At 41.4% G+C, this 27,654-nt stretch overlaps 2 protein-coding genes across 3 annotated transcripts in view; one reads left to right on the forward strand and one right to left on the reverse strand.

Moving 5' to 3' along the window:
• Window positions 1–13,593: 13,593 nt before the first annotated feature.
• On the reverse strand, window positions 13,594–19,424 carry LOC112570632 (solute carrier family 25 member 45-like). Of its 2 annotated transcripts, none has more exons than XM_025249170.1 (7): window positions 19,347–19,424; window positions 19,021–19,211; window positions 18,263–18,306; window positions 16,456–16,533; window positions 15,455–15,695; window positions 15,083–15,302; window positions 13,594–14,565 (listed from the first exon to the last, which is right to left on the reverse strand). In XM_025249170.1, exons 2-7 carry the CDS (start codon window positions 19,049–19,051, stop codon window positions 14,232–14,234), a joined length of 948 nt encoding a protein of 315 aa, XP_025104955.1. In that variant the 5' UTR covers window positions 19,052–19,211; window positions 19,347–19,424; the 3' UTR covers window positions 13,594–14,231. The 2 variants fall into 2 exon arrangements, with proteins under 2 accessions (XP_025104955.1, XP_025104954.1); XM_025249169.1 differs by having other exon boundaries at window positions 19,014–19,211.
• Window positions 19,425–19,625: 201 nt separating this feature from the next.
• The window catches only part of LOC112570634 (vam6/Vps39-like protein), a 36,333-nt gene continuing 28,304 nt past the window's right edge, over window positions 19,626–27,654 (forward strand). The window contains 15 exon segments of the mRNA XM_025249172.1: window positions 19,626–19,791; window positions 20,179–20,250; window positions 20,489–20,556; window positions 21,129–21,171; window positions 21,461–21,555; window positions 22,579–22,650; window positions 23,058–23,096; window positions 23,574–23,666; window positions 23,934–24,117; window positions 25,018–25,138; window positions 25,578–25,695; window positions 25,904–26,033; window positions 26,211–26,353; window positions 26,633–26,761; window positions 27,278–27,419. Of these exon segments, the coding sequence (XP_025104957.1) occupies window positions 19,719–19,791; window positions 20,179–20,250; window positions 20,489–20,556; window positions 21,129–21,171; window positions 21,461–21,555; window positions 22,579–22,650; window positions 23,058–23,096; window positions 23,574–23,666; window positions 23,934–24,117; window positions 25,018–25,138; window positions 25,578–25,695; window positions 25,904–26,033; window positions 26,211–26,353; window positions 26,633–26,761; window positions 27,278–27,419 (1,522 nt within the window). The 5' untranslated portion in view covers window positions 19,626–19,718.

Genomic DNA, 27,654 nt, shown 5'->3' on the forward strand with positions numbered 1-27,654 from the left:
TGATGTCTGCAAACTATGAACATTTACATATCCTTTTTTCGACATATAAAACTGTTCCACGCGTTATGGGTACTTTTGCGGATGGGAAAGGACATACTTTGACTCATGCGACCCGGCCCTGGTAAGAATCGTCTCAGCCTCACACAAAGTGCTCGGAATGCGAACCTTGATCTTGTCTTTCTGTGCCTTCCTCTACACGACAGTTTACAGGTCAGGCAGTCTGGGGTCATGTATTCCACTAAATCCACTGCCTTTCGTCAATTATGTAATAATCCTGCTTCTTTCTTCCTTGTACTCTGTTTCCTTCTAATGTGCTAGGCACAGTGGACCACTCACCGCTGTTAGGGCATAAGTCTTTTAACTCTACGTTTTTCCCACCATGAAGCATAGGAAACCCGAGCAAATCGTTCTATGTTTGCTTATTCCAAATGATGCCCTAAAGCTGGTGACCCGCCACCAGCCCTTCTCTATCAGAAGGACAATAACCACGTCTGATGAAAGCGAGGTACGCGAGCGATGATAAACCTAGCTAGTTTTCAGTCAATTAACCTAGCCAGTTTTCAATCAATTAACTTAGCTACTTTTCAATCAGTTAGCTTAGCTGGTATAGCGATGATAAACCCAGCTTGTTTTCAAACCATAAACCTACCCGGTGTAATAAACCCAGCTGATGCGGGAGGACACACCTGTGCCGTCAGGCGCAGTCACTCTTGCTGTTCATCGCGAAATCAGTGAGAGTTCTTCGCCAGCAACAACTCGTGAGGCTGGCAGCCTAAGTGGCCTTCCCATCAACGGTCACCTCACCCTGACCCAGTCTGTCACTTCCGATGTCGCTGCATGTCGCGGACATTGTCGAGCAGGTCAGAAGGCCAGCCACCCGTCCTCGGCGGTCGCCTTCTTACCCGCCCTGTGAGAAAAGTGTGGGGGAGGGTGGAGACAGCTCACACCCGGGGTGGCGTCTGGCAGACCGACAGCGGCACGCGGTGTCGTCGGGTGGCTGCGGCCGGTTGCAGCGCCTGACGCGCGGCAAAATGGAGGGATCAGTGACAGTGGCGACAGGAGGCGGACCTTTGTGACGACAGCAAATTACAGACGACGCCGCGGTCTCCCACGTCGCCATAGTCCCACCTCAGCAGGGCGCTCAGTCTCGCGAGCTCTTTTTGATCATCTCGCGGAAAAGAGCTCCTCGCTAACCTCGAGTTATCCCTCCTGGACGTCCATCGACGCGGGGTTACGGTTTAAAATACAATGTCGTGAGCGGCTGTGTGAAATACTATTCCAACCCTTTTTTTTTGGGGGGGGAGGGGTAGGGGAATGGGATGGTTTCCCAAATGATAGGTAGATCCTGGAACCCGCTCTGCTACAGGCAAATGGCACGAGCTGCTCTCGTTTGGCCATGTACCCGGCACGATACTCGAAGACCGACTTGCAAGGTACTGAGGACAGCGGAAGACGCAGAGGTGGGGAGAAAAATAACGGACTTGTAAAAATTGGAGACAAAGAAACTGGTATTTACCTTATATTCCTTCTGCAATCGTAATTACTGTTTATGATAACGTTTTCGGGACAGACAACACTTACAGATGGCTAGGCATTACCTTCGACAACCCGTTTATGTTGGAAGCAAACATTGCCATATTTCTCCGTCGGAGTCAACAACGTTTGTATCTCCATCGGAAGCAATTTTTTTTTTTTTTTTTTTTTTTTTGTAAACTCTGTAAATTCTTTCCTTCCCACTCGCACTTATCAGTCACTTTTCCTTCAATGTTCTGCTTTCACAACTTCTATATGAGAAAAGCAGGAACAGTTTTGTTTCTTTTTTAACATTTATTCCAAGATCATTCCAGCCAAGCGGAAGTATTTAGCTGCTTTACGTAACCAACAAATTCGTGTGAAAACATCCTGCATCTATCCTTACTGTCCCTGAGTATGAGCTGGTATGAGACATCTTCCTACGGTCCTGCCGCAGCAACGTGAATCCCTTCAGACCTGCAGCTTAGCATTGCACGTGCCATGCACGTGACTAACAATACTGGCTGTGATGACCGTCTCGACCAGCTGATCAAATGTAGTTTACTTATTGCTATTCATAATTGTTTTATTGTAAGATTCATATTTTGTTTTCCACTTTTATCTGCGATCGAACAAATATAACCACCCACTTGGATTCATTCAGTTCTATTATATTTTTGTATTGTCAAAGAGATTCGCAACATTTTCAAGATGAAAGTAGATTTGTCAAAGCGATGAAGTCGTTTGAACCAAAGGGAGACACATGCGTACACGAAACAATTCAAATCTTGAGCTGAACAAATAATCCTAGGCTGAATAAGTAATACCCGGCGCAAGGAGATATAATCTCTGTGTTTATCATTCAGAGGTGGACTGATGCAACTGGACTGGATGGATCATCCTGGGCAAGAGAAATAACCATGGACAAGATGACATTCTGGCTGCAGCTACCTCGAGTAAGATAATGTAGATACCCTGAGATACAAAACGGCTGAATTTACTTCGCATACAACACATGCGCTCACACACACACACACACGCACACACACACACAAACACACACCCACACACGCCCGCACCCCTAACTTTTAATCGTGGAAAAAAGCTGGCATTTTGTTGGGGTGTTTCTGAAGAATGGGCAGAGAGAGAGAGGGCGCTATTGCCGCACTTCAAACGGTCCAATCAAGCAAAAGAACAAACACGACAAGTTGCCGGGCGGGCAGTAGGCCGAGACGCCGATCGCCGCCGGGATCGTGCCCGCCTGCAATCAAGAACCGCTTACCGGCCCCTGCCTCTGAAGCCCGCCGCGATTACGCCCCGCTTGCTCTTGCCTGGATGGGGACGATTGCGATCGCCTCCCCTTGTGATGAAATTGCCGCATTCCCCAGGTCTGCGAGCTTGTGATCCATTAGGAGCTTATCTTATTTATCAGCTTTTGACAGAGTCAATAGAGAAAGTGGTCGCCTTCATCGCCCAATCGGCGCAAAATGCCACAAATCAAAACCAATTACTTCTGCCGCCGGCCGCCTGTAGCTCTGTGGACGTTCGGTAAACAACCCTTCCAGGCGCGCGTGACGTCACGCTTGGCCAGCGGACGCGGCCTTTGATTGGCGACTGGAACCATCGCTGCCTGAGCGGAGCACGTGCCAAGATGATGGGGAACGACCCCTTCCCCATCTTCCTCCCGCTACCTCCCGGTCACCAGGGCCAACGGAGCGCTGGCTGCAGCGGACGTGGAACTCTTCGGCACTTACGGAAATGAACGATATTACACGGAAACCTTTGACGCGCCTGAAGCGGTTTGGTTGTAATCGTAGGTCCACTCTGCGCCATGTGTGGAAAGGGACTGATCTTTCCACGAGATTCAGAAAAGGTTTTGTCAGATTATACAGTCATATTGATGAAAATAGTTCAAAAGGTTTTTCTGCTGATAGATTCTGTGGAGGGGAAGGGAGTTGGCCGGTGGGTGGGTGAGGAAGAGGGTGGGGATGTGAACAATTTCTCCCTTGGTTAACCGACTAAGTTTGGCAAAGTTGTGTGGACAATTACAGGACTCCAAGGGGTCTGAGTCAAAGGTTTGGGGCATTAGAACTTCGGTCATCATGATGCTGGGCAAAGTTCAAACTTGTTTACTAAATCTGTCAACATATTTGCCAGTGCAATGACACTTTAGGGCACTTCACAGGTTGTGACACTTCAGCACTTTGCCCTGTTAAACGGCGCTAACAGATATTATTTTCAAACACAAAAGATTGAAGTAGCTTAAGAAAGCGCTGGAACACAACACAAAAACAATACACATCAACACAATAAATCATACCGGGACACAGTTAATCATGTTACATCGCAAATGCACGAAATTACACCGGAACACAGTCAATCCCCCACATCACAACACAATAAATCACATTACAACCACTTCCGCTGGACCACAGTGCATTGCGTCAGAACGCGACTTTCCTTTTCCCACATGCGCAGACCCTCGTTTATTTCTTTTTATATTTGTGATACAAGAACTTTTCTTTTATGGCGCTTATTAAAAAAATCCTATGCATTTTAAAAAATAGTGTAACGATACTGAAAGTCGAACCGATGACTTTACAACAACAACAACAACAAAAAGTGTTTCCGTCACTGGGTTCAAAACTTCATAGAAAACAGTTAAACCATTTGTTTTCAATACCCACCTTTATTTATCTTTCGAACAGAGGGAATGTCGCTAGGAGCGTGGACTCCCAGTATGTGGTCATCCCATAAGTACAACCTTTCTACATGAGCAATTAAAATATAAATTACAGTGAGAGAATAACAACAACCAACAGCAATACAAGATTAAAAGTATTAAAACTAATAAAAAAGCAGATTTCATGTAGGTAAGTAGGTAGTGTACAGTGGTAGAGAACAAAATAAAATGAGAATCTAGACAACACGTTAATAATTCCTGAACATAACGGGCTAAATCTCTATAATTGGATAGTTAGCGGCAAGTCGACCAGCTCAAAATAAAACTGAAAGAGGCTGTGGCGACAGGTGGGTGCGGATGTCAGATGAAAGGCAGGCCACACGTTTCAGCGCCGACATAAGCAAATAAACCTCTTCTGAAAGACTGATGCTATTTGGCACTGTCGATGCTGTAATTAACTAATTAGAAAAAAAAGTTCTGTCATTTCCATGTCAACGATCGTGGGTTTTGTGGTGGTGTTGTTTCACGAACGAGCTGCGGGAGGGGGGAATCGTCCTTCATCTCCCCTAATCCCCTCCGCCATTACACGAACGAGCGATGTCGGTAATTAACGGTGCTCATCTCTACGGCTATTAATCCACCACATATACACACACGTACGCACCATCACATCCCAGCATACATGAACACTTGTACACGACCTCACAAACACCGATACACACACGCGCACGGATTGTGTTCCCAACCACTGCCACAACATTCACTTGCGCAGACGCACTTCTCTCAATACAAACACAGAGAAAGACATAAAGTAAAGGAAGAAATGAACAAAAGCCGTCTTAGAAGGAAAAGCAAAATACTGCCCCTGACTCCCCCTTCCTGAGGGCGGGAAAGGGCTTCTCACTTGCACCTACAAACCCCCCTGTCCCAGAGAGGGGGTTAGGGTTAGGGTTGTGGGAAGGTGGAGAGGGGGTTGATAGTTGAAATGGAATTTTCTTCAACCTCTGAAGACCGGTGGACGAGATCACATCGATAAAAGACGCGCATCGAGGTCCCTGTTACCGCTCGCTCAAAAACCAAACCATCCGACGCCAAAACAAACAACAACAACAAACAGTAAATAAACCCCCGCAGGCATGCTTAAACCACTCTGTTTGCCTCACTCGCCATTGCAACCGTGTTCACACATTTACTGGCGGCGGGTAGGGGAGGGAGAGGGGAGGGTCAGATTAACGACGCGCAGAGCGCACGAGAGAAAAGCGCATGCATTCTCCTCCCGCCGCGCTCCACCCGCTATTCTCGTCTCCACCCGTTATCGACGCCATGTCAAGCACGACCGCTGGGCGATGTTGTGGCACCCGACACGGGCGGCGTGGCCGGGTGAATGGGTTTTCAATCGAATTAAAGCTCTGTGAAGTGGCAACGTGCAGCTAGTTCTGAGGTCTGGGCGCTTTCTGTTGGACTCTTAACAGGATGTTGTCCGGTCGTTGTCGTTGCCCAAGATGGGTAATGGCGTGTAATGTGCGCGGATGTCTGGACATGCCTGACCGTCTAGTGTAATCTGCGCATGCGCGATCAGTGCGATTGAATGTCTACAGGTTCACTGCAGTGTCGACGATTAGCGCACGTGAGTCTCAAAAGTTTATACAAAATGGACAAAACATAACTGTACACACGCGCGCGCGCAAGTAAATTCCTGCGCGGGAAATAGTCCCGATATCAAGCAATTTTTCGCACAAACCCTGCAGGCGACAACTTTTGCGCAGTTCGATTTAAATGTTTTATAGAAGTTTTTTCTTCTCTGAAAAATTCTCGTAGCGTGCAGTACATGCAAACAAAGTGAACAACATCAGTTCGTCTGCAGTGGTTTAAAGTTTAAATTTTTTAAAAAAAGGGTAAGAGAAGTCCCGTCATCTTTTGTTCTTTGGAAAGTGCGACGACAGCTTTATGTAAAGGTGTGTGATGTGCCGGAAGTTTATTATTCAATGGTTCAATGGTGCGAAATCGCCTGTAGGAGGAAGCACCAGCCCACCTACCGAAGGACTGTGTCCATCTCTCCTTCGCTACCTGTCCTTCTCAAGTTCTTCAAACATGCAAACATGGAGATGATACCCATTTAACAACTGGTCAATATGGGCCGCACGGGTGCCGAACCTGGTAGTTTGCGCGTCTATGGGCTTCGAACCAGGTGCTTTGACCGTTCGGCCATCCACTTCTCCACTCTCGCTCGGTGTATGCGTGTGTGCGTGTGCACGTGTGCGCGCCCCCCACTTCCTCTTCCCTAGGTTTTATTGACTTGTACTTCTGCTGTGTCAACCTAGCCACTGGAGCAGCGAATGATTTATACAAAGGGTAGAAGTGGGCTGCCTAACCATTCGCATCTTTGCAGCCAGTGCATCATAAAAGGCTTTTATAGATTATATCTAAAAGAATGTAGTCTGCAATCCAACAAATTGCATCATCAAAGGCCTTGCACGATTATATCGGAAGCAACGTAGTCTGAAATTTAACAAATTGCCATATTGCCCTAACCATTGCTTCTTGAACTTCATTATGAGTACAATGGATGGCCAGAGGCTAATCTAGGTTCCATGTTAATTGTTGCATCAAAGCTGCTAGAGCTGCCAACAAATCTGATCAAGTGGTGCTGGGCTCTACAAATCGGGGTACAGATAAAGGGTGCCATAGAGACTTTACGAGTGGTCAACTTGGTCCACTGGGCTTTTTTCTTTCTTATTTCATTTCCTTTTTTTTTTTTTCTTCTTTCTCTTCGTTTGTATTTTTGTCCTCGTCCTCTATCACAATGTCAGTTCAGGCTGAGAACTGAATGGTTCCTTAGCTTCCAGATACTGTCGTTGGCCCCACTAAAGCTTGTAGAGTAGGACTGGTGTTGGCTTTATAATGTCACTAAATGTAGTCAACAAGACAACAACTTCTGAAGAAGGTTGTTTCGCAGTTTCGTCATCGACACTACAAACATTGTTTTTTTTTGTTTGTTTGTTTGTTTGTTTGTTTGTTTGTTTGTTTGTTTGTTTGTTTGTTTCCGGTTTGATACCTGTGTGGTGCAGCGTACTTTTTTCCCAGCTGACCCGGCCGTGGAGTGGGTGCCTGACTACGTAGAAGGTTCGGAAAGGTGAGGCAGCGACGGAGAAGCTACAGACAGTCCCCTCACAAAGAAACCTGGTTCCAAAACGAGGGAAGTGCTCTGACACCTCATCTAACACCCTTACGACCTAATTTTTACGGAATGGACAACTGTATGTCACGGGCTGGCTGCATCCACAGTAAGCAATACGATGACCCAAAGTACAGGTCAGAACCACCTGGCCGGTGAAAACGCTCGCGAAAGCAGCTTATTAGTAGGTGGCGCTTTGTGAACACACCTGTCGATTTATTAGATTCGCATCACATCACTTCGCAGGCACAGTTCACTGCCTCGCTATACCCGGTTAAAAAGTTTACCTTTCCTACCACCCTCAATCAGCACTGCTACAATGAAAGTAATTAACGTTTATCCCAGATGTTACATTCCGGGCACAATAAAATAGGTATCGCTTCATGGCTGCAAAGTGGCAACCTTTCACGGGTCTCGCGTCCCATGTCACCTGGCTTTATCAATCATATACTCATCCAACACGTTTTCATGCTTATTGACTCTGTCTCTTTCCCTGTGCCCGTAGCTATGCAGCGAGAGTAAGTCGTATCCCGAGGGCAAAATGGGGAATTAACGGAAAAGCGCCTTGTTTTCGCAGTTACAATGCGATGTTCAGACCCAGTGGACATGACTTCATGTTTCTTTACCCCATGACATCTTTACCACCGCTTTATTACTCAGCAGTAAAACATCTGTAAAGTCAGGGACATCTGTAGAACACCTTTTTTCAGCATCAGCTAGACTCAAGGAGCTTTACATATAGGCATGCAAACACATCATATTAATTTATACATATAATAACTAAATAATATAATATTAAGTAATACATCATTGATACATCATTAATTAACATTTGTTCCCACCTGACTATCTTGGCGTCTGAGTTGTGGCCCTTTTTCTTTGTGTGGGATAATATTAACAGGCGGAAAAGGGGAAGTCACTCAGACTTAGTTAAAAAGTATCATGCACCGAGCTGTACATAATTAAATATGACAAATAACAAATTACAAACATTTTTGCACTCCACTAATTCTTTAAGCTTAAATTAAATCTTTATGTTTTCTTTAATTACAGCGCTGTCTTTTGTTTGTTTGTATTGGAGGGAGGGTTAATTTCCTTTTTTTGTTTGTTTTGGGATGGGTTGTTGCTATGATGACCTAGTTTATGGTTTGGATTTTTTTCCTTTTTTTTCTTTTTACTCTTGAATAGTTTTAACGAGTTTTAGACAGTTGTGTCACTTCTATACAAATCACCCTGTGTCTGAATTATTCAGCTAACTGCTGTGAACCTTCTTAATGAAGAACTTTTGTTACACTGATGGGGTTGTTATTGTTGAATGATTTTATCTAGTTCATGGCGAAGTTATCAGCGGCAACACATTACGACACCCACACACTATAATATTTACTTTGTGTAAAACAAACTTGCTGCTTGGCAAGCGGGCCTAATAGTGAAAGTGCCAAATGGCATGATAATAGCAAACCATTTAATATACAAAGCCATGTGTGGGGTATTTGATTATGTCAAACATGTGGTCTGAATTATTCCGCTGCCTATCTGCTGCTAACAAAGAGAGAATTTGCAGCTCAATAGTTTACTTACAATTGTGTCTATAACAGGACTGAGGGCTTCAAGCAGGCCCGCCATGTTGTGTTGTTTACTGATGTCACTCAACCGTCAAGGCTGAGAGCTGTCAGACTCCAGTGTGGAAGCCACCAAAGCGCCAGCACTCAGGATTTGGAGATCGTGGAGTAACATTTGGATCCGAAGCAAATTGTTGAAATGTTGAGCGAATTGGAAAACACTGGTATGACAGAGAAGAAGGTTACCAAAAGCAACAATATTTCGATGTAGCTATCGCATGCTTCAATATGGCAATCGTTATGAAAGTCGTTGAGAAAACTGTTATTTTGTGTGAAAAATATACAAATGCTGCCGCGAATCTGATTGAAACTCGCTCCATGCTACTTGCTTTGAGATCGGTTTTCTTTAGCTGTAAAATGTTTGCAGATGCTCGCAGACAAACAAAGCCAGCTTTCTCAGAGATGCAACCGGGAATCAAGTATGTTTACATCTTTCCCATGAGCTATGCCTTTCCACAGACTGAACTCTTTTCACGCTTCTTACAGACTGCGAGCTAGAAATCAAGGCCTGGCTGGACAGTCGACAGAACTGTTATGATTATCAAAGCATCCCTCGACATTTCCTTGTTTAATTGGTCGGCTAGCTCCCAACACTTCTCCAGCCCCGGGTCTCTTGTCTTATGTACAGGGTTCACCTACGTCAAGCATAACGGTCAGCTTTCTTTGGCGAACGAGTAGACAAACATGGTGAGCTTCATGAGTTGAACCGCAGAGATTGGAAGTAAACGGTTCATTTGCAACTTGAAATTTCTTAAAGAGTCAGAGTCTACCCTTTAACCTCAACTGACAATTTCCCTTGCTTTTCCCTTTAAGCTTCATGTTTATACATCACCCTTATCAGTGAACAATAAAAATGATAAAAGCGACAGTTGTGCGCAATAGGCACACACACCAGACTTGCTTAGATTCTTATCCTGCAACAGAAACATTCACACCCCACAAGCACAGCAGTCACCTGTCACAGTGTCAGACTCAGCTAAATGCATCAAACTACCCCCCGTCAGTAGGAAAGTAATTTTGTGCATGATATCACCATTTTTAGGTCTCGGAATCAAAATACTTGTGCTTCTACCTATTTGTACATTTGTATCTCCCTTTTTCCATATCAGTTCAACCATCCCGCTCATTAAATAAAACGTGGCAGTTAATATTGAAGGCTATTTTAAGAGTCCAGCGAACGAAAGGACAGCTGTATTTTTGTATAAACAAAGTATGGGTTGGTTTTGTTTTTGTTTTTTGTTTGTTTGTTTTTTGTTTTTGTTTTTGCTTTTCTTTTCTTTTTTTTTTTTTTTTTTAGGAAACTCGTCTGTGATTAATTTGGTAAGAGATTTGTACTTTTCATCAAAAACACTGAATTTGTTTAAAAATGACAAATAGTCTTTCATGGTCCATCTCTCCCTCTCCTGATCACTTTCTCCTACTCCTTTTCTTCGCCATCAGCAATAAAAACATCATTTCGTGGCTCTCTGATAGAAAATTGAGGATGTTTAAAGATTTACAATTTTTTCTGAATTATTTGCGTTACCTGCGGCTTGTTTTTGCAGGTCCTTTGATGGAGGATCTTACCAGGTGTTTTGGCTGTGGATCTTGGATATCCACAATCGGTTAGCCACACGTCCAACCCAAGCTGCTGATGAAAACATACGAGTAAACAACAAACACACACCTAACCAAGCAAGTTTTATCTCGTTATTTCAAATCAACACATCTTTGATAAATGTCACAGGAGTAGATTGTCTTTCTGCCAGTTCTTCAACTGTAAGTGGGTCGACCGGCTTACCCCAAAGTTAAAACCATTATCTACAGGTCCGCCTTGTCAATGAAATAAACAATAAAATGCAAATGCGGCAGTTGTCCACGATGCACAGACCAACACACAACAGACTTGGTTAGATTCTTATCCTGCAACAGAAACATTTCACAACCACAGGCGCAGCAGTCGACTGTCACAGAGAAACGATACCCGCGAAACGATACCCGTGTCATTAGCAAAGTAATATTTAGGTCTAGGAACTAAACAAGTTGCACCTTGCCGCGCATTTCCATCTTCCCCTTCCCTAAAAGTCCCCCACTCGCCAATTAAATACAATGTGACAATCAACAGTCAGGGCTATTTTAATTGCTCGAAATCAGCCAACGAAGTGACACCTGTATTTTTGTAAAAACAAAGCAGCACGCGTGCGCAGACACTTTGGTGTTTTTTTTTGTTTGTTTGTTTGTTTTTTTGTGCGAACTCACACACACACACACACACCTACACACACACACACACACACACACACACACACACACACACCTACACACACACACACACACACACACACACACACACCTACACACACCTACACACACCTACAACACACACACACACACACACACACACACACCACACACACACACACACACACACACACACACCTACACACACACACACACACACCACACCACACACACACACCTACACACACACACACACACACACACACACACACACACACACACACACACACACACACACACACACACACACACACACACACACACACACACACCTACACACACCACACACACACGATTGCCATGGAGACATCCATTAGTCACTAATCACAGGCTCCCATTGGCCAAAGCCTTGACGTGTCCATGCACTATCCTAACGTCTGTCTTCTCGACATCTTTCTCAGCATGATGTCTGACCTTTCACTACTCCTCATACACTTTTTCTAAAACTTAATTTCAACATTTACAATTTTAAACAGTGTACAAAGCACTAGAGAAACTGGGGACATCGCTGTGTTGACTTACCTGCGGTCTAGAGCTTGATTTTGTCTCTTGCTCGAGTTCGACTTTCAGCCTCCTAGTTTCAAACCCATTGCTAGAAATGAAAGTACTAAACAGTTTTATTCAGATTACTTTGATTTCAAAACAGTAGTCAAGACTAAATAACAATCAGGGTTTCTTTCTCCAGGTGGCAAGCCAGAAAGCGGCAGTTCTGAATCTGTTCGGTGGCATTCGGCAGCAAACAGGTGAGGAGTCTGTTGAAGCAGCTAAAGTTGTATGCTACTGTCACCTGTCTCACGACCATACCTGGGAGTAGCAGGCTGGCTCCTGCCTGTCTAACCTGCGTCTGCTAGCTATATGTGAAAATTTATCTCCCACCACAACCTTTTTCACCTTCCCCCAACAGTCCTATTTAGGTCGGTTTGAATATTTTTTTTTTTTTAAAAGAAAAACTGGGGTGGTGAGTCGAGCATCCCAAGACATCACAAACCTCACGCACACACCATCGTGCACGTGCAGCACGCCTTTCTCGCAGTTTCTCTGGATTATTTTCAACCATCTCGACGTTTGCTCCGCTGTAGGGGAATAGGGGAATGGAAGTCTGTTCAGATGAAATGTTTTCGCCATGGCCTTTCAAAAGCTGCAACTGCCGCGTGCTGCATGTGCTAAAGCGGGATGCTGGTGCGTGAGTAGTGCGCGCGCCCTTGCACCAGATGCTATCGCGGGGTGGCGGAATAGCCTGCATTAAGCCACCCGAACTGGAGCCCATTTAGCACCCGCTTGGACGCGCTGATGGTTGAAGATGAGCACTTCTTCGCACCGCAGGGGCCACTGGTCAGATCAGATGGCACGTGAGTCGCTGCCGCAACGCGCACCTGGCTGATTAGCATATCTCGTGCAGGTACAGCTGGCTGGAGTTTACGATCCGGACTCTTTAAAGTCGGTCAGTCTGCTTTGGTGACGTGTGTCCATGTGCAGCCAAGTATGTCAGCCGCGTATTTCCGTCAATAGCTCATGCATTCACACCAGCATGCATTTTCCCACACCTCCCTACCTTTGTACGGCCTACCCAAATGCCTAAATACACACGTACCTCTCTGACTACTATCTAAAAGTGTTCTCTTCCTGCACCCTTTACTCTGTTACCAGTACGGAACATCCTATGACATGCCCGAGTGTGTTTCAGAGTATTGAAATATGTCCTACACTGTGGTCCAAAGTTGAACACAGTCATCGCTTACAAACGGTCCAACACAGATGGTGGGCGATAGACGAGAGTGGCGACGTAATGAAGGAGTACGATCAGAGTCACTTTTGGGAAATCGCTTCTGCTAAGTGTGGCGAGAGGAAGGTTAGCGAGGTAGGGTGTGTGTCTGATGTACATGTGTGGCGTGTGGCGAGACAAGGAGTTTTGACGATATGTTTTACAAAATATTCAAGACTGTTCTCTGTGTTCTCACAACATTCTAAAGCACTTTCAGGGATATAAAAGGCTGCTTTAGTAACAGATAAGTGTTTAGAAATGAAGCACATTGGTTCAGAGTAAGTATACTATCTACCTAGATACAAACACGAAATGCACCAGACAGGCCTTGCAGACGACCTGCTTGATTTCTTGTTCTGTTAGGAAATGGACACATGGAGAAGGACTCAGAACCGTCCATTTCATTGGGGTTTTTTTTTTTTTTCTTGAGGTTGACAAGGATACGGGCTTCTATGAGCAAGAGGAGAAGAGAAAGTCACATTTCAAAAAAGGTTACCCTATTTTTATCGTGTCGTTCTGAGCGATAACATGTTGTCAATTGATAACATGACACACCAAGTTCTCCAACAAATGTCACATACTTATTTCTGGCAAGTTCACGTGCTAACATGAAAAATATGAAACATGGTAGGTCCCGTTCACCATAAGTCTCAAAACTCTGGCTTCTGTCGTGTAAAAATTATACACAGCTCACTCACTCAATAGCTTCGAGAATTACTCTTCCTCGAATCTTTGGCGCGTGTCTAGTCGAAATACACGAGTATTCAACAAGGCAGAGAAAGCGTCTGTGCATAAGAAAAACTGTGCATACATACACGACCCTTTGCATTGAAATAATTGTTTCACAAATCTGTCACAAAGACTCATCATCTTGACCATAGTCTCAGCTGGCTATAGTCGCAATTGTCACCCCTGTCAGCTGGCAGCATCCCGCATCATAGTGGTGTACCTTAACAGTGGTGGTGTGTTTTCATTTGGTCACAGAAACGCACATCATGTTTTACACAAGATACAAATCATCAAGTGCCCGGCTTGTTAAAGTGACTGTAGAGTTACTGGCCTCAAAGTCTCTGCCTTCGTAGTACCTCTTCGTCACTCTCGCTCATCTCAAACGTCACTTCCGCTTTTCGGGTTCCGCTCGTGTGCGTTTCTCTTTGTTGACATCAGGAGAATTCCGACTTCCTCTTCCCGGTCCTTCTAGTCCTTCTTGGCATCTTTCCCACGCAGTCGGCTGGTGATATCTGTCAGCCGCCTTCGTGTGGCCTCAGACGACCATAAGGTCTCCATGGCTCCGGCGGTCTGATTGTAGAAGAAGCCGGACCAGGCGCCAGACGGGAATGCCCGTATGACGGTCGGCAGGAAGGCCCTGTACAGCACGCGCAGGCCGTGCTGCGACACGCTGCTCTGCAGGCAGTCCCAGAAGCCCTTGTATTGGCGGCTCATGACGTCAGCTTGCAGGCGACTTTTGATGACGTCGAAGGGCGTCAGCAGACCCCATGACATGCTGCCAGCGATGCCGCCGGCCACGAAGCTGTGGTGTCAAAAATAACAGGTTTTTGACGAGTGCTTTAGTGACCAGCGCGATCGACTGCTGCAAAACACGGTCATATCAAGAAAATCAAACAAGCCTACAGAAAGAATTCCGCGCTCTTACTCTGTACACTTGTACAGCCTGAATGTGTTTTGCAGTGTTAATATGTCCTTACACAATACATAGTGGTCTATGTTCAAATATATATGTGCATATCTGTGGTTGTTTTCAACTCTGTATCATAAGTGCCCGTAAAAAGACATATTAGGATAAATTTCAACACACATTCAGGCATGTAAACGGATATGCCCTTTTGGAAGAGGGAATATGTTCAGAACAACAGAAAAATTAGGATAAGTTCAGGCCTACACACATAAAATGAGATGTTTGCTGCTGCCACTGCTGGCGAACTCGTAGGCACAAGTTCTTGCATCATTCTCCCTTTCAGTATCCCCATTCCCTCACCACTCCCAAGGTGTGCACACAAGACGTCGGCAGCGAAAGCGTTCTTCCTCACCCAGTGTACACCCCGTAAGGATCGTGAGTTTCCCTGTTGGAGATGAGGTCCTCCAGATGCTGGAAGAACAGGAGGTAGAGGCCGTAACCCGGCAGGTCGCGGGCTGCCATTGCCCCTAGCCCCCTGTACAGACCGCGCCACCCGTAGTACCGGAGCACCTCCCCTATGCATTCCATCGGCCCCAAGTAGCAGCGAGTTTTGGCAACCGAGACTGTTCCATCTGACACACACAGAGAGAAACAAGGATGTTTCAGACATCAGCTCATAATCTGACAAAGCGAAGCCTAGCACCCAGCCGACCAGTCTCACTAAAAGAACAAGGAAACATTCTGTCCGATGGAGGGAAGGGGAGAGAACAGGGTTGGAACTCACTCCCAATAGGGATGTCGCTCTGAAGCATGATCTTGATGACGTCACTGGGACAGGAGACGACCAGCTGGGCGGCGCCACCGATACATCCAGCGAGGAAGATGGCAGAGTGGGTGACGTGAGTAACGCGCTGTGTGTTGCCTTGCATGGCGTGCAGGGAGGAGCAGTACACCGCAAACAGAAAGGAGTTGCTGACAAAGCTTGTGGCCAGCGGAAACGACAGCCCACGGAACAGACCACGTCCCTGCGGAAATCAGCTGCCGGTCGGTCGTGCAGCTAACAGTTGCTTACTTCATGTACATATACACGATATAGAATAATACAGAACTTTCTTACTTTATGTGCACATAAAAATTCTAGAATAATGCAGAAGGCGATCTCAACAAATAAAAGTGTTGTCCCTATTGCCTCTCTCTCTCCGCCTCCCCCCCAACATTTTTTGCGTGCCCCTCCTGTCTGCCCCTCCCCTCGCCACTAACCAAAAAAAGGTCTATACGTGAATCTGAAACTCCCTTTTTCAAAAAATTCAATCATCTAAAATAGATAAGCACGTTTTAAAAATTCTTGAGGTCGTTTATGCTATTTGATTTTTATTGTTCAGTGATCTAGCTGTTAAGGATAATATGTACAATGCTCTAATGTTTTCCAGTTTGTTATTTTTGGACAACAGCATCATCATTATTGTTACCATCGCTGTAGTCGACTTTATCAAAGTTATCATCAAGATTAGGTTTGCTCGCTTATTTTAATCCTCTTGAAATACTTCTTGTGTAAATCAAGCTGCGTTTTCCTCGAAACTTCATTCTTACTCCTTTTTCATTCGGGGTAGGAAGGTTCACCTCAAACTCACCATCACCACACTATTTTACAGGCGCAGCAACAGAAATACTTTCGCCGCATAGTAAACATCGCTTGTGATTGGCTTCAATTTGTGAGATCATGTTCACTTGAAAAAAAAATTGCAAATTCATGTGCACGAGGGAAAAAAAAAGCCATCGTCTTACCATACCATGATGTCTCAGCGTTTCTAGAACGTTATACACAGCTGGTGTCTTCTTATGAATATCCAGGTGTAGCCTTACCTGAAACAATGGGACCTGTCAGGCATGCTCCCTTTCTCAAATCGTTTACCCGTTTCTACCAGAGAGTTGACATTCCAACTTGGTATTAACAGACCGGGGGTAGACATAATCAGCTTCGCAAATACCTTTAAAAATAATCTCTTGAAAATCTATATAAAAAAAAAAAATCCCATAGACTTAGCCCATACTTGTGACAGGCTAAAGATATGAATGTGTTCACATGCAACTTCATATTTACTTTGGGAGAGAAAATTGGGAGATTTTTTTCCCCGGGTATATAAGCAGCAATATCTTTTCTGAAATTCCTGTATTGAAATTCGATTAATTTTCAAAGTTTACTGGAAATGCGATGTTATTTTTGTAATTACTATTTGTAACTTTGATTTAAAATAGTTTTAAAAAATCAATCTTTAACAAAATTTGACATAAACTGTAAACCTCGATGTTCTATGACCTTTACAAAGTGGTTGTGACATGCGAGAATGATCAGAGGAGAGAGGACCCATTAAGACCCAACTGCATACAAGTAACCAACTCAGATTGCGGATTTATGTAATTCGAGCAAAGAGGATTCGAGTTAAGTGAGGACAATTAACTGTAAGAATTCACAACTTTTGAGAACTAAAAAGCGCACCAATCGTTCCAAAGACTCAAATCATCAGAAATCGAAAGATTCTTCCGTTACTAATTATAATGATTACAACAAACACACACACACACACGAGTTCTAGTTTTTAACCTACCCTGGTCTCAGAGAGCAAGCTTTTAACCCCACCCCTACCCCCACTCCTACACCTCCCCTTCCCATTCTGCTATTTCTAAATAAGTATCAGACGTCTTCTGGAATTGCTCACAATTAGAAAGTACATCAGTCGTACATAAGCCCTTAACTAGACAGTTTTGAATATTTTGTCAAGACAGCCAAATAAGCTATCTGTTCAAACTGTAAGCAGATAAATGCACTTCTAGATAATTAAAAAGTAAGTCATAATAAATAAACATTACAAGTTGGAAATTAAGCTAAACATAATACGCCCATTGAACGAAGAATGTCAGAAGTCACAACAGTAAAAACAGAACGAAAGGGAGCGCTCTCCTTAATACAGAAGACACAAAGCTGCTCCAGTGCTCTTGTCCTTGACCTCTGCTGCACTGTTCCTGTGCATAAGGCTTGGAATCTCTTTCGACTTCAAGAAAGAGGCGCAAAACGAGAGGATGACATGTGATGCCGTCTACCCTACGACTCTCGCTAGCACAGCAAACATCGATGTGGAGATCAACAAGAGTTGCTAAAGCAAGTGCTGCCAATGGAAGACTTCACAGGAACTAAACTGGTAGCATGGGGAGGAGGAGGATCAAACTTAACAGCGACTAAATGTCTCGACCACAGTAGTTCTCCTCGACCTTCTCTACGCCAATGAGACCTGGACCATCTACACCAGACACGCCAAAGCAGCTCAGCCAGTTCCACACGAGCTCCCTCCGTCAGGCAGGATAACGGAAATCTTGAGCCGTGCATGCATTATGCACATCACCTTCTAACACCCCACCTTCTAACACGAGATTTTTCTATCCCCGAACTGGCATCATCACCCACATATCAATCCATAACCACTGACACTAAACCCTTAATTTTTATTTGCTTATTTATTTTAGGTAGTTTTGGTCATTATCGGCCTCCAATGGCGAAGGGTGTGTGTGCTTTTCTTCTTTGTAATGTCGATCTCACCTTTGTGGTGTCGAATGGATGACCACATACTATCGCAACTGCACCTGCGATAAAATTGAAAACAAGCATAGGGTGCAGAATGAAGTTACCACACTACGAACATATAGATTATGTGTTGTTTCACGTAATAGCCCACATGTACTCTGCCTTCAAAAGCTTTTTGTTGTCATTTGCCTATCCTTTAGCTTTCGTCTTTCTGTCGTTATATCTTGCTTTCTATTCTAGTCCGGCGAAGAACCATTTTGCGTTTATTTTCTGCCTGACATTTTTTCTGGAACTTTTAGCACTTTGAAAATTGTTACAAATATAAATGTAAGAATTTCTGCGTGTCTAGGGCTTCTTTCTATGTGCTGCCTATGGCAGTCAATGATTGTACTGTTTAACATGCCTCGTAGTGCAAGAAATATTGTATTTCAGTGAAAGTAGGCGCGCGCGCGTATGTGATGTATATGCGTGCTAGTGTAGTGTGTGTCTGGGTGCGTGTATGTGTGCATTTTTCCTTCTGCCCTTATCACACGAGAATTTACTATTTCTGTTCATAAAACTAAGTCATCGATCATATTTGTAAAACTTGATTTCGTTAAAATTGTGTCGTGTCACTGTGTCAGATTGTCAGTGCTTAGCACTAACACAGAATATGTATGAAAGTCAGCTGTAAAGTGTCCAAATTAGATTGAATGAACTGCCAGAACAATTACAATTTTATATCATTACAGTATCAAAAGTTGTGATCTTCAGATCTTCAACTGACCACCTACTGTAGCAGCCACCGCATTTTCCACAGTGCATCGTGTCTCTGAATACGATGGCATGCCTCTGTCACCTCCAGCAGCACAGACGTTTCCATTCAGTCAATTATGTTTTGTCATTTCTCAATCCACGAAAATTTGGCAACGCTGGTCGTTTGGATGAGATCCTGGTAGGCTCAGGTTCCAGTATCTCTACAAGACTGAAAGAGGCATTTGATTACGCCTCCATCATTTCAAATGTTTGCCTTAAGTAGAGTAAAACACCTTAACATCTACGATTCAAGAAGTGAACTTTAAAACACCTGTCAATATCAAAAGCCATTACAAAATTTTACCAACAAAGTGCAGATATAGATTTGCAGACGTCTGCAGACGGTTGCCCAGGATAAGGGAGGTTATTATCAATACCCCTGTCAGAAAGGGTCAAAGTTATTGCTTCCCTTTATCTGCGCTCTTTAATGTCTCCCTCCAGACGTATTTTTGATGTTATCTCCTAATATAATCTCCTAATAAAATAAATTAATATTTTTTGAACATTCTTACATATTTTCCAGTTATTGGTCTGCAATCCTGATGAAGCACGTTTTGTTCTTAAGTGAAGCGTTGGCAGTAAGCTCCCCTCTTCTCGCGCCTGCTGTTTGGGAGTCATGTGATTGCAGATGGCTAAATTTATCAACAACTTCTAACGATGATACGAGAGTCTCAAAATGCACGACGCTTTTGAGCATGATGCCATCCTGGATAAACTGCCTCTTGGCATTGAATCCATTGCGTGTTACGGTAGGGCTATCTTGTATTTGTAAATTACTTGACTAAACACTAGCAAAAGCAAACGCCTAAGCATAAGCGAAACACCTTTCATTATCAATCCTTCCTCGTTAAAATATTACTGTTTGTTTTGCTTTTTCTTTTCTTACTGTAAATTTTATTCGATAAACTGACAATGATAACTTGCTCACTATTTTTTACATTTATGAACACATGAGATTTATTTGATGGTTTACTTGAAGATGCAAATCCCTCGATGATAAACTCAATCAAGTTCGTAATTAACATTACTGCTAAAACCCTTTGAAAACGGTGTATGATTTATATTATAGTCTCTCAAAGTATGTAACGCAGATAATGTATGTTTCTCGTCAATTGCATGAGCATTCATTTTAACAGACAATGTTCTGCTGGTGGGAACAAAACAAGGCCACCTTCTCCAATACAGGATAACTCGAAATCAGTCGGCTGGTAAGAACTAAAATCCTTGACAACATATTTGTAGTGAGCTTCATTTTTTAATGCTGCTAGACTAAGTTGTAGAAGTTTAAAAATATAACTCAAAAATGTTTAATTTAGATAAGTTCAATCAAAAATAGTGAAAAAAATAGGTTCAGACTTAATGCTGTCAGTATTATGTATGTATCTAATGTGTTTGTGCAAGGGATGTAGTCGTTTTTTTAATTGATAGGTTTATACTCATTTTCAGATTCCAAAAAGTATCATACTGATCTTGAAAGGTCCCACAAATCATTTTCAAAGAAGCCTATTACACAGGTAATAGTAATTTCAATAATATTACTTATTATATTGCTCCAGTTTTAAGAGTAAGCAGACTACCATGAATATTTTTCGAGATGTATAAAAGATCTGATACTATTGATATTTAGCCTGACAATTATGTTTTTCATTTACAGGAAGAGAGGAGAAAGGTTACTGTTATTTGCTAGCTTGAATTAGTTTTAGCAAAAATTAAATTCTGTCTAATTTACAAGTCAGAAAGCTGTGTTAATTTTTTTTTTAAAAATGGTCTTGCAACATAGATACTTGCTGATGGAGAAATGAGATATTTAGTAACATTGTATTAAACTTTCAAATTACAAAACATGCATTTTCATCTTATTCACTTAATCTGATTACATGCATATATGAAATCATAAAGAGAGAACAAAATTTGTATCACACAGATAAAATCAATGTACAGTTGAAAAATGTTTAAAAGAAATATTACAGCTGACTGATTTCTAACTTCTTTAGGAGTAAAGGTCTCTTTCTGTGGTATGCATGTTATAGTAAGTTGTTAAATTATATAAAATGGCAATTTTGTATAATATTTAATATTTTTGCAGGTTGTTGCTGTGCCTGAACAGTATATTTTAATAAGTCTATCAGGTAGGCCTTAAAACTGAGTATTGTGCTAAAAACCGAACTAAAGACTAAGCAAAATGTTACTTAATGAGAACTTGTGTGACACAATTTAAGTAGACTGCTGTTAGGTTACAGTATATATGCAAATGAGAAAGGCACAATTATTTGTTAAAGAGGAGTCATTGTTAAATATTAATATGGAACCATAGTGTTTGAGTTTTTTAGTTTTTTTGGTGGTACTTTATTGTAAACCCCCTCCCCTCACACATTCAATCACAAACATTCTCATATATGTTCATGTTTCTACAATTAGACAATGTCATCAGTGTACATGACCTCACAACCTTCAATCTCATCACCTGTGTCAATAAGACCAAAGGAGCAACTTTGTTTGCTGTTGACTGTCAGGTAAGATGTGTATGAAATTAACATGCATTAATATAGAGATGTGTACAGTGGAACCTTGATTATCTGGTCTTCAATTAACTGTTGATTTGGTTATTCATGATCTCCTTTAAAAAAAACAAAACTGGTAGACATAACAAGACCACCAAGATTTTGCCACCAAGGAGTCTGACTACAGAAAAACTATTAGACTTGATCTGATGCAGAGGACTCATTCCAAACATTCTCCCTCTCCTTTTTCCATATTCTGATGACTGCTATTAATCGATAAGTTTTGACATTTGTCTTCTGCTTCAACACTTGGAAAATATTGTGTATGGGTCACACCGTTCATGTAGGCGACACCTTGTTCATTTGGCATCTGCATCTCAAGATTAGAAAGTGGCCTCACCAAAATGTCTTGGTCCGGTGAGGGAGGGGGGAAAAAAGTGTTATTTTGTCAATTGCTACAAAACTGCAAATTGTTAAATGTATCGAAAAGAGAGAAGCAATTGCTAAGCTTTCGTCGGAATTTAACATCAGAAATCAAATGCTTGATATTGCATTTATTCTAACTTTGCAAACTTTTCAAATTATTTTCAATTATCCATAAATTTTGAAATATCTGGAGGACGTGCATCAGTCATTAAACTGGATAATTGAGGTTCTGCTGTATTTGTATGATTTTGCACTCCCATTATTGTATGTGTTGATGTACATACAGCCACACATAAGCATTTTTTTGTCATTGTCTCTCACTAATGCACGCACACACACAGCCTGGAAATAATTTACAATTTCCTATTTTAGTTTCAGTTGATGGTAAGAATTTTTAATATTTTTGTCACATGGTAGTTTCTGAATGCTTTTCAATTGTCAACACATGTACTATGCCTAAGACATAAGTATCTGACTGTTGAGCAAAACTGTTAAGTAACAATGATAATTTAATGTGCTCATGGGCTGGTGAAAGTATTTTTTTGTATGCATGCATGTGCGTGTGCCGGCTTGTGCATTTCAGAGACACTTATTCATCTGTGTGTTTAGCCCAGAGAAACAGATTCTGGTGTAACTCAGTATTATCTTCGTATGAGTGTGGCTTCCAAGAGGAAAATACAGGTAAAGAGCAATGTTTTCTTTGTAATGTAATGCAGATTACATTGCTCCTGTTAGAGTGTTATCTCAGCATGTAGACCAGTAGCTAGTAAGGAAATGTGAATCTTGGTCTTGCTGGTTTTTAAAGTTCTTTTAAATTCTTTGACATTAACCTGTGCTAGTTGACCCCCCTATTTGTTGTCTAGAAAGGGTGGAGAGGAGACAAGATGTGAGCAGCAGCTAAATTTATAGACATATTTCTATGTGCATTGCAGATTTGTAAGAACAGACTACTGTCAGACTATCATTCTATGAACTGTTTGTGACAAACTTATGGTGCTTATCAGATGATCAAATAACTGCAAAACTTGTCGCATATAATGTTAAGTGAATCAAAGTGGTCTCTTGATGATATTTCCTTCTTTGTGCAGCTTTTTTACTGGAAGAACAGAGAGTTTCATGAGCTTCTTGTAAGTATGTAGGGCTGGGCAAGGGCACATTTTATGTTTATTTAGCTGACTGTCCTATTTACAGAATTATATCTAGGTACATTATGGTATCTTCCATCATTAGGAAATTTAATACATACAAAAGATGTGCAGCACCATTAATACATGGCGGACACGTCAGAAGTAGGTATATAGTCATAGTATTTTTGTACTGTACTCTACACCTACGTTTGGTCCATACTGTATAAATATTGACAAATGGACTGTTGATAAATATATCACATATCTATTTATATTTTAGATAGGCAATGCTTTTTAGTGCAAAATGCATAAAAGAATCTGTAAACCAGAATATTGTATCATATTCTCTTAAAAAGACAGTAACTCCTAGCACTGAATTTGTATTTCATGTTTCAAAATTTTAAGGAACTTTTAAAAACTGTTCGTATTTTAGTAACAAAAGATATATAGAATTTTATCTGCTAGAGTGATTTTCAGAGTGATCTGAGCCTTTATGACTACCCACATGCAATGTGTTGGAGTAAAGATTCTCTTTGTGTTGGCTTCAAGAGAGACTACTATATCATAAATGTAAGTTTTAGATGTCGAATAAAAAAATGAATATTCAGTGTTATATTTTATCCCTTCCATTATCATTGTTTACATTTTATTGTTTTGTTTACTGGCCTCCAGCTTCACTTTTATTTTTTGTATAAATTTTCACTTATGTGAATAGGACTGAGTCATAATGCAGAAAGAATAAAATATCAAGATTCAGTGATAAGACACATGCCATAATCCGACCAGTAGCTGCCTAGCCTAGTGTCATTAATTTTTCATGCATTTGTGAATCCTTAGGCAATGACTGGAAACCTTAGAGAGCTCTTCCCACTTGGTAACAATCAGCCTGAGCCACTTGTTGCTCGCCTCAATGATAACCGTTTGGTGCTTCAGCGAGACAAGATGTCCATTATCATTAACTCTGACGGGGATCCTACTCAGCGTGAGCCCATCAACTGGACAGAAATTCCTTTAGCTATTGGTATGAATACCTTAAAATTGCAAACACTCCATGAAACAGAAACCCTCTGATAAGCTTATTTAATCAAGATTTAATTTCAGTCACTTTTCAGAATACTAGTGCTACTTGTGATAACGTCAGTATATTTGGATTGACAGTTTCACTCTGCTGGGCTTGTAGTTGGGACAGCTAGTGGCATGGGAATGAAGGTGCCTGTCACCACAACAGTGACAATCAGGTGTTATGATTTCAGATTTCAGTTCTGACACATCTCTTTCTTAAAATGATACCTGACTGAGAGGCAGTAGTTTACACTGAGGACCCCGGTTTCCTCAACCCTTTGTGTTTGGTGGGGTGGAAAAAGGTGCTATGTAATTGAAAATTAGTTATTTGTATATTTTAAAGCTTAGGCAATTAAAATGTCTGCAGTGAGAATAGAATATGATTTATCCTAGCAGTTTGTGACTTCTGGTTTATTATAGTACACTGGTATGTTTGTTGTTTCTTTTTTTTTTTCTTATTCTCTGTGTTATAAAGAGTATGGCTGTCAGACTTTGTGTTGTTGATGTTATTGTTAGTAAAAAAAAAAAAGGACTTTTCTGGGTTATATTTATTTTTAAGTTGTCCTCTAAACACAGAAATGTTTATGTTTATTGGCCTGGACAGTGCTGTATTTTTAGGTAAACACTTAACATAAATTTATCACAATCTTAAGGAAAGTGCAGCTTATTAATTTCATTTTCAGCTTCTCATTTTCTTTTGCTTTTACGCGGGTTGGGTAACTTAATTGATAATATCCATTAAATAAGACAATAGGAGTCAAGACATGAATTAAATTTTGCTTTTGTTGTTTTTTACTGATCAAAGTTATGTACTGGCATAATACAATTTCACAAACTTATCCTCTGAAATTATTTGTAGAGCATTTCCCTCCATATCTGGTGGCAGTCCTACCAAAGTACGTGGAGGTTCGAACCATTGAACCTAAGCTTATGATCCAGAACCTACAGCTGGATAAGGCTCGCCTCATTTGCCAGGGAAGGTGAGATATTTTACTTGAAACCACAACACTTTAAATTTCATATCTTTTCAAGTTATACCTTTAAAAAATATATTTAAGTCCAGCTCCTCAAAGAGCTGCAACAAAATCTGATGAATCAAAGTACCAAACTTCAATCAGATATAACTGAAAACGACAAAGGCATTATTTAAATATGACAGACTGTCTTACACTTATATTTATCATCATGTCTTGTTAGAATATTGATTTAAGATGGCAGTAATATGTGTCTTGTAAGCGACAAAACAAGTTTGTTTAGTATATGCAGCAAAAGCATGGTACTGAAAGTAAAGGGGGTTTTCATTCTAATGGCTGAGGCGTTTGAATCTCAGTCTCTTCAGTGTCATTTCAAAGTATATAAGTATGCAGAAAGAATAGCATAACAGGCTGCCACTTTTATCTTGACCATTGAATATTGCAGTGGTGTTATGTATGTGGCATCTCAAAACAATCTATGGCGTCTGCAACCATTCTCACCTTCTCAACAAATTCGTGGATTGCTGCAGAATAAACAGTTTGAACTGGCCCTGAAACTAGCAGTAAGTGAGATTTGCTAATATTTTTTTTTTCAGATTCTGAATAAAAAATATCTACCCAAAATTGGAATAACAATTTAATGGATCCTATCTATCTCTTGGGTTTCAAAATGACAAAAGTTGTATGAGGTATGGTATGAAGTTTTACCGGCTGCAAGTGGTGGTTATCACAAGCTTAGAAGACACTTTAGTAATGATTTGCGTATTTCAGGAGCAAGCTGATGAACCTCCACATGAAAAAGAGAAACGTATAAGGAACATCAACAACTTGCATGCATTCCACCTATTCTGTCAGCACCGATTTGAAGAGTCGCTTCCTCTTTTCTCAATGCTTGGTACAGGTGGGGAATGGAAATATTTTTATATTTATAAATATTTATTAATATTTTTAGATCAAAGTTAAATTTTCACAAAAAACAGATGCACATATAACATTGATTATGCCTAGTATGCATTCAGCTATATCTTGTTGTTGGGAAAGCTTCTAAGTAAACATCAGACCCTTCTGCATCTTTCAGACCCTTCACACGTTATAGGGTTATACCCAGATCTCCTGCCTCCTGACTACCGCAACAAGTTGGAGTACCCAGAAAAAGTGCCAGAATTAGAGGGGCAGGAAATGGAAAGAGGAATCATGGCACTTATTGAGTACCTCACTCAGGTTCTGTGGTTTTGGTATATTCTCTTAATAATCAGATTCAAGGAATTTAATTAAATTTTTTCCATGATTATAGGATCATAGAAGTGTACGGAAGGTTAAGGGCATCATGTTGAATTCTCTTTTATCATCCCTATCAAAGTATCTTTTGAGACTCCCCCATGTCTTCAAAGCCTACAACATTGCCTTCTCTTGAGTAATTCTAGAACATTTTGATACTGCAATAAGGTGTATCTTGCTTGCCTCCCTTTGTTCAATCGTATTCTGCACCTATTGCTACAGAAACGCAACGAGCTGATGAAGAAGGATGACATAGTTACCACAGCTATTGTGGAGGGCAACACAACCATTAAATCTAAAAAACAGCTTAGTCAAATCATAGACACAACTCTCCTCAAGTGTTACCTTCAGGTAACAAGGCATCTTTCATCTTTAATCTGTAATGTTAGTATATATACTCAGTTGATGAGAACACAAACAAGATGATATTTTCTTTTTTTGTCTTTTCCTCATATTACAGAAGGTGTAATAATGTGAGGGCGAGCCTTATATGAATGCTAGAGTTGAGTACTAGTCTGTAGTTGTGTCATCATCACTTTAAAATGTGTACTTTGTTTATATTCTAAGTTAATGAATCTGCATAGGTAGGTAGTTACAGGGTTAATAATATAGGAGTATTTGATATTTTTTTTTTTTTTTAAGTTTAACATGTCGATGAAAATATATTTTATATCTGTAGTAACCGAGAAAAGCTTTAAAGAATAGGTGAAAATGCCTTGATAAGCCTAGTAATGCCAAGTTTAAGAAATTTGGATCTTAATTTTCTGTCCACAATACCTTCAACAATGATGTTCTGCAGACATTGACATTTTATTTTTTATGTGTAATATTTAGAAGCAAGACATATTATCTTTTTCCTCTTTGCAGACAAATGAAGCACTTGTTGCACCACTGCTGCGGCTAAAAGACAACAACTGCCACATAGAGGAGAGTGAGAGAGTGTTAAAGAAAAAGGAGAAATTCAGCGAGCTTGTCATCTTGTATGAAACCAAAGGGCTGCATAAAAAAGGTACAGAGATACTATACAGCTAGTCAAGCAAAAAATTAACATCAGTAAAATGTATTGTAAAATGTAATTCCATCCTTTATCCCAACACGCCAGTTCTTTGTCGAATGTGGGCTTCATGCAAGGCAAATATGCCCTAACAGCTCACTTGACAGCTGAAGTTTGTTTGTAAGTGTAGCTCACTCTGAAAATGGAGACAGACAGCATTACAGATATACTGTCTAGGTTTGGTCATTGT

Source organism: Pomacea canaliculata, linkage group LG8, assembly GCF_003073045.1.
Source record: "Pomacea canaliculata isolate SZHN2017 linkage group LG8, ASM307304v1, whole genome shotgun sequence".
NCBI classification, from domain to species: domain Eukaryota; kingdom Metazoa; phylum Mollusca; class Gastropoda; order Architaenioglossa; family Ampullariidae; genus Pomacea; species Pomacea canaliculata.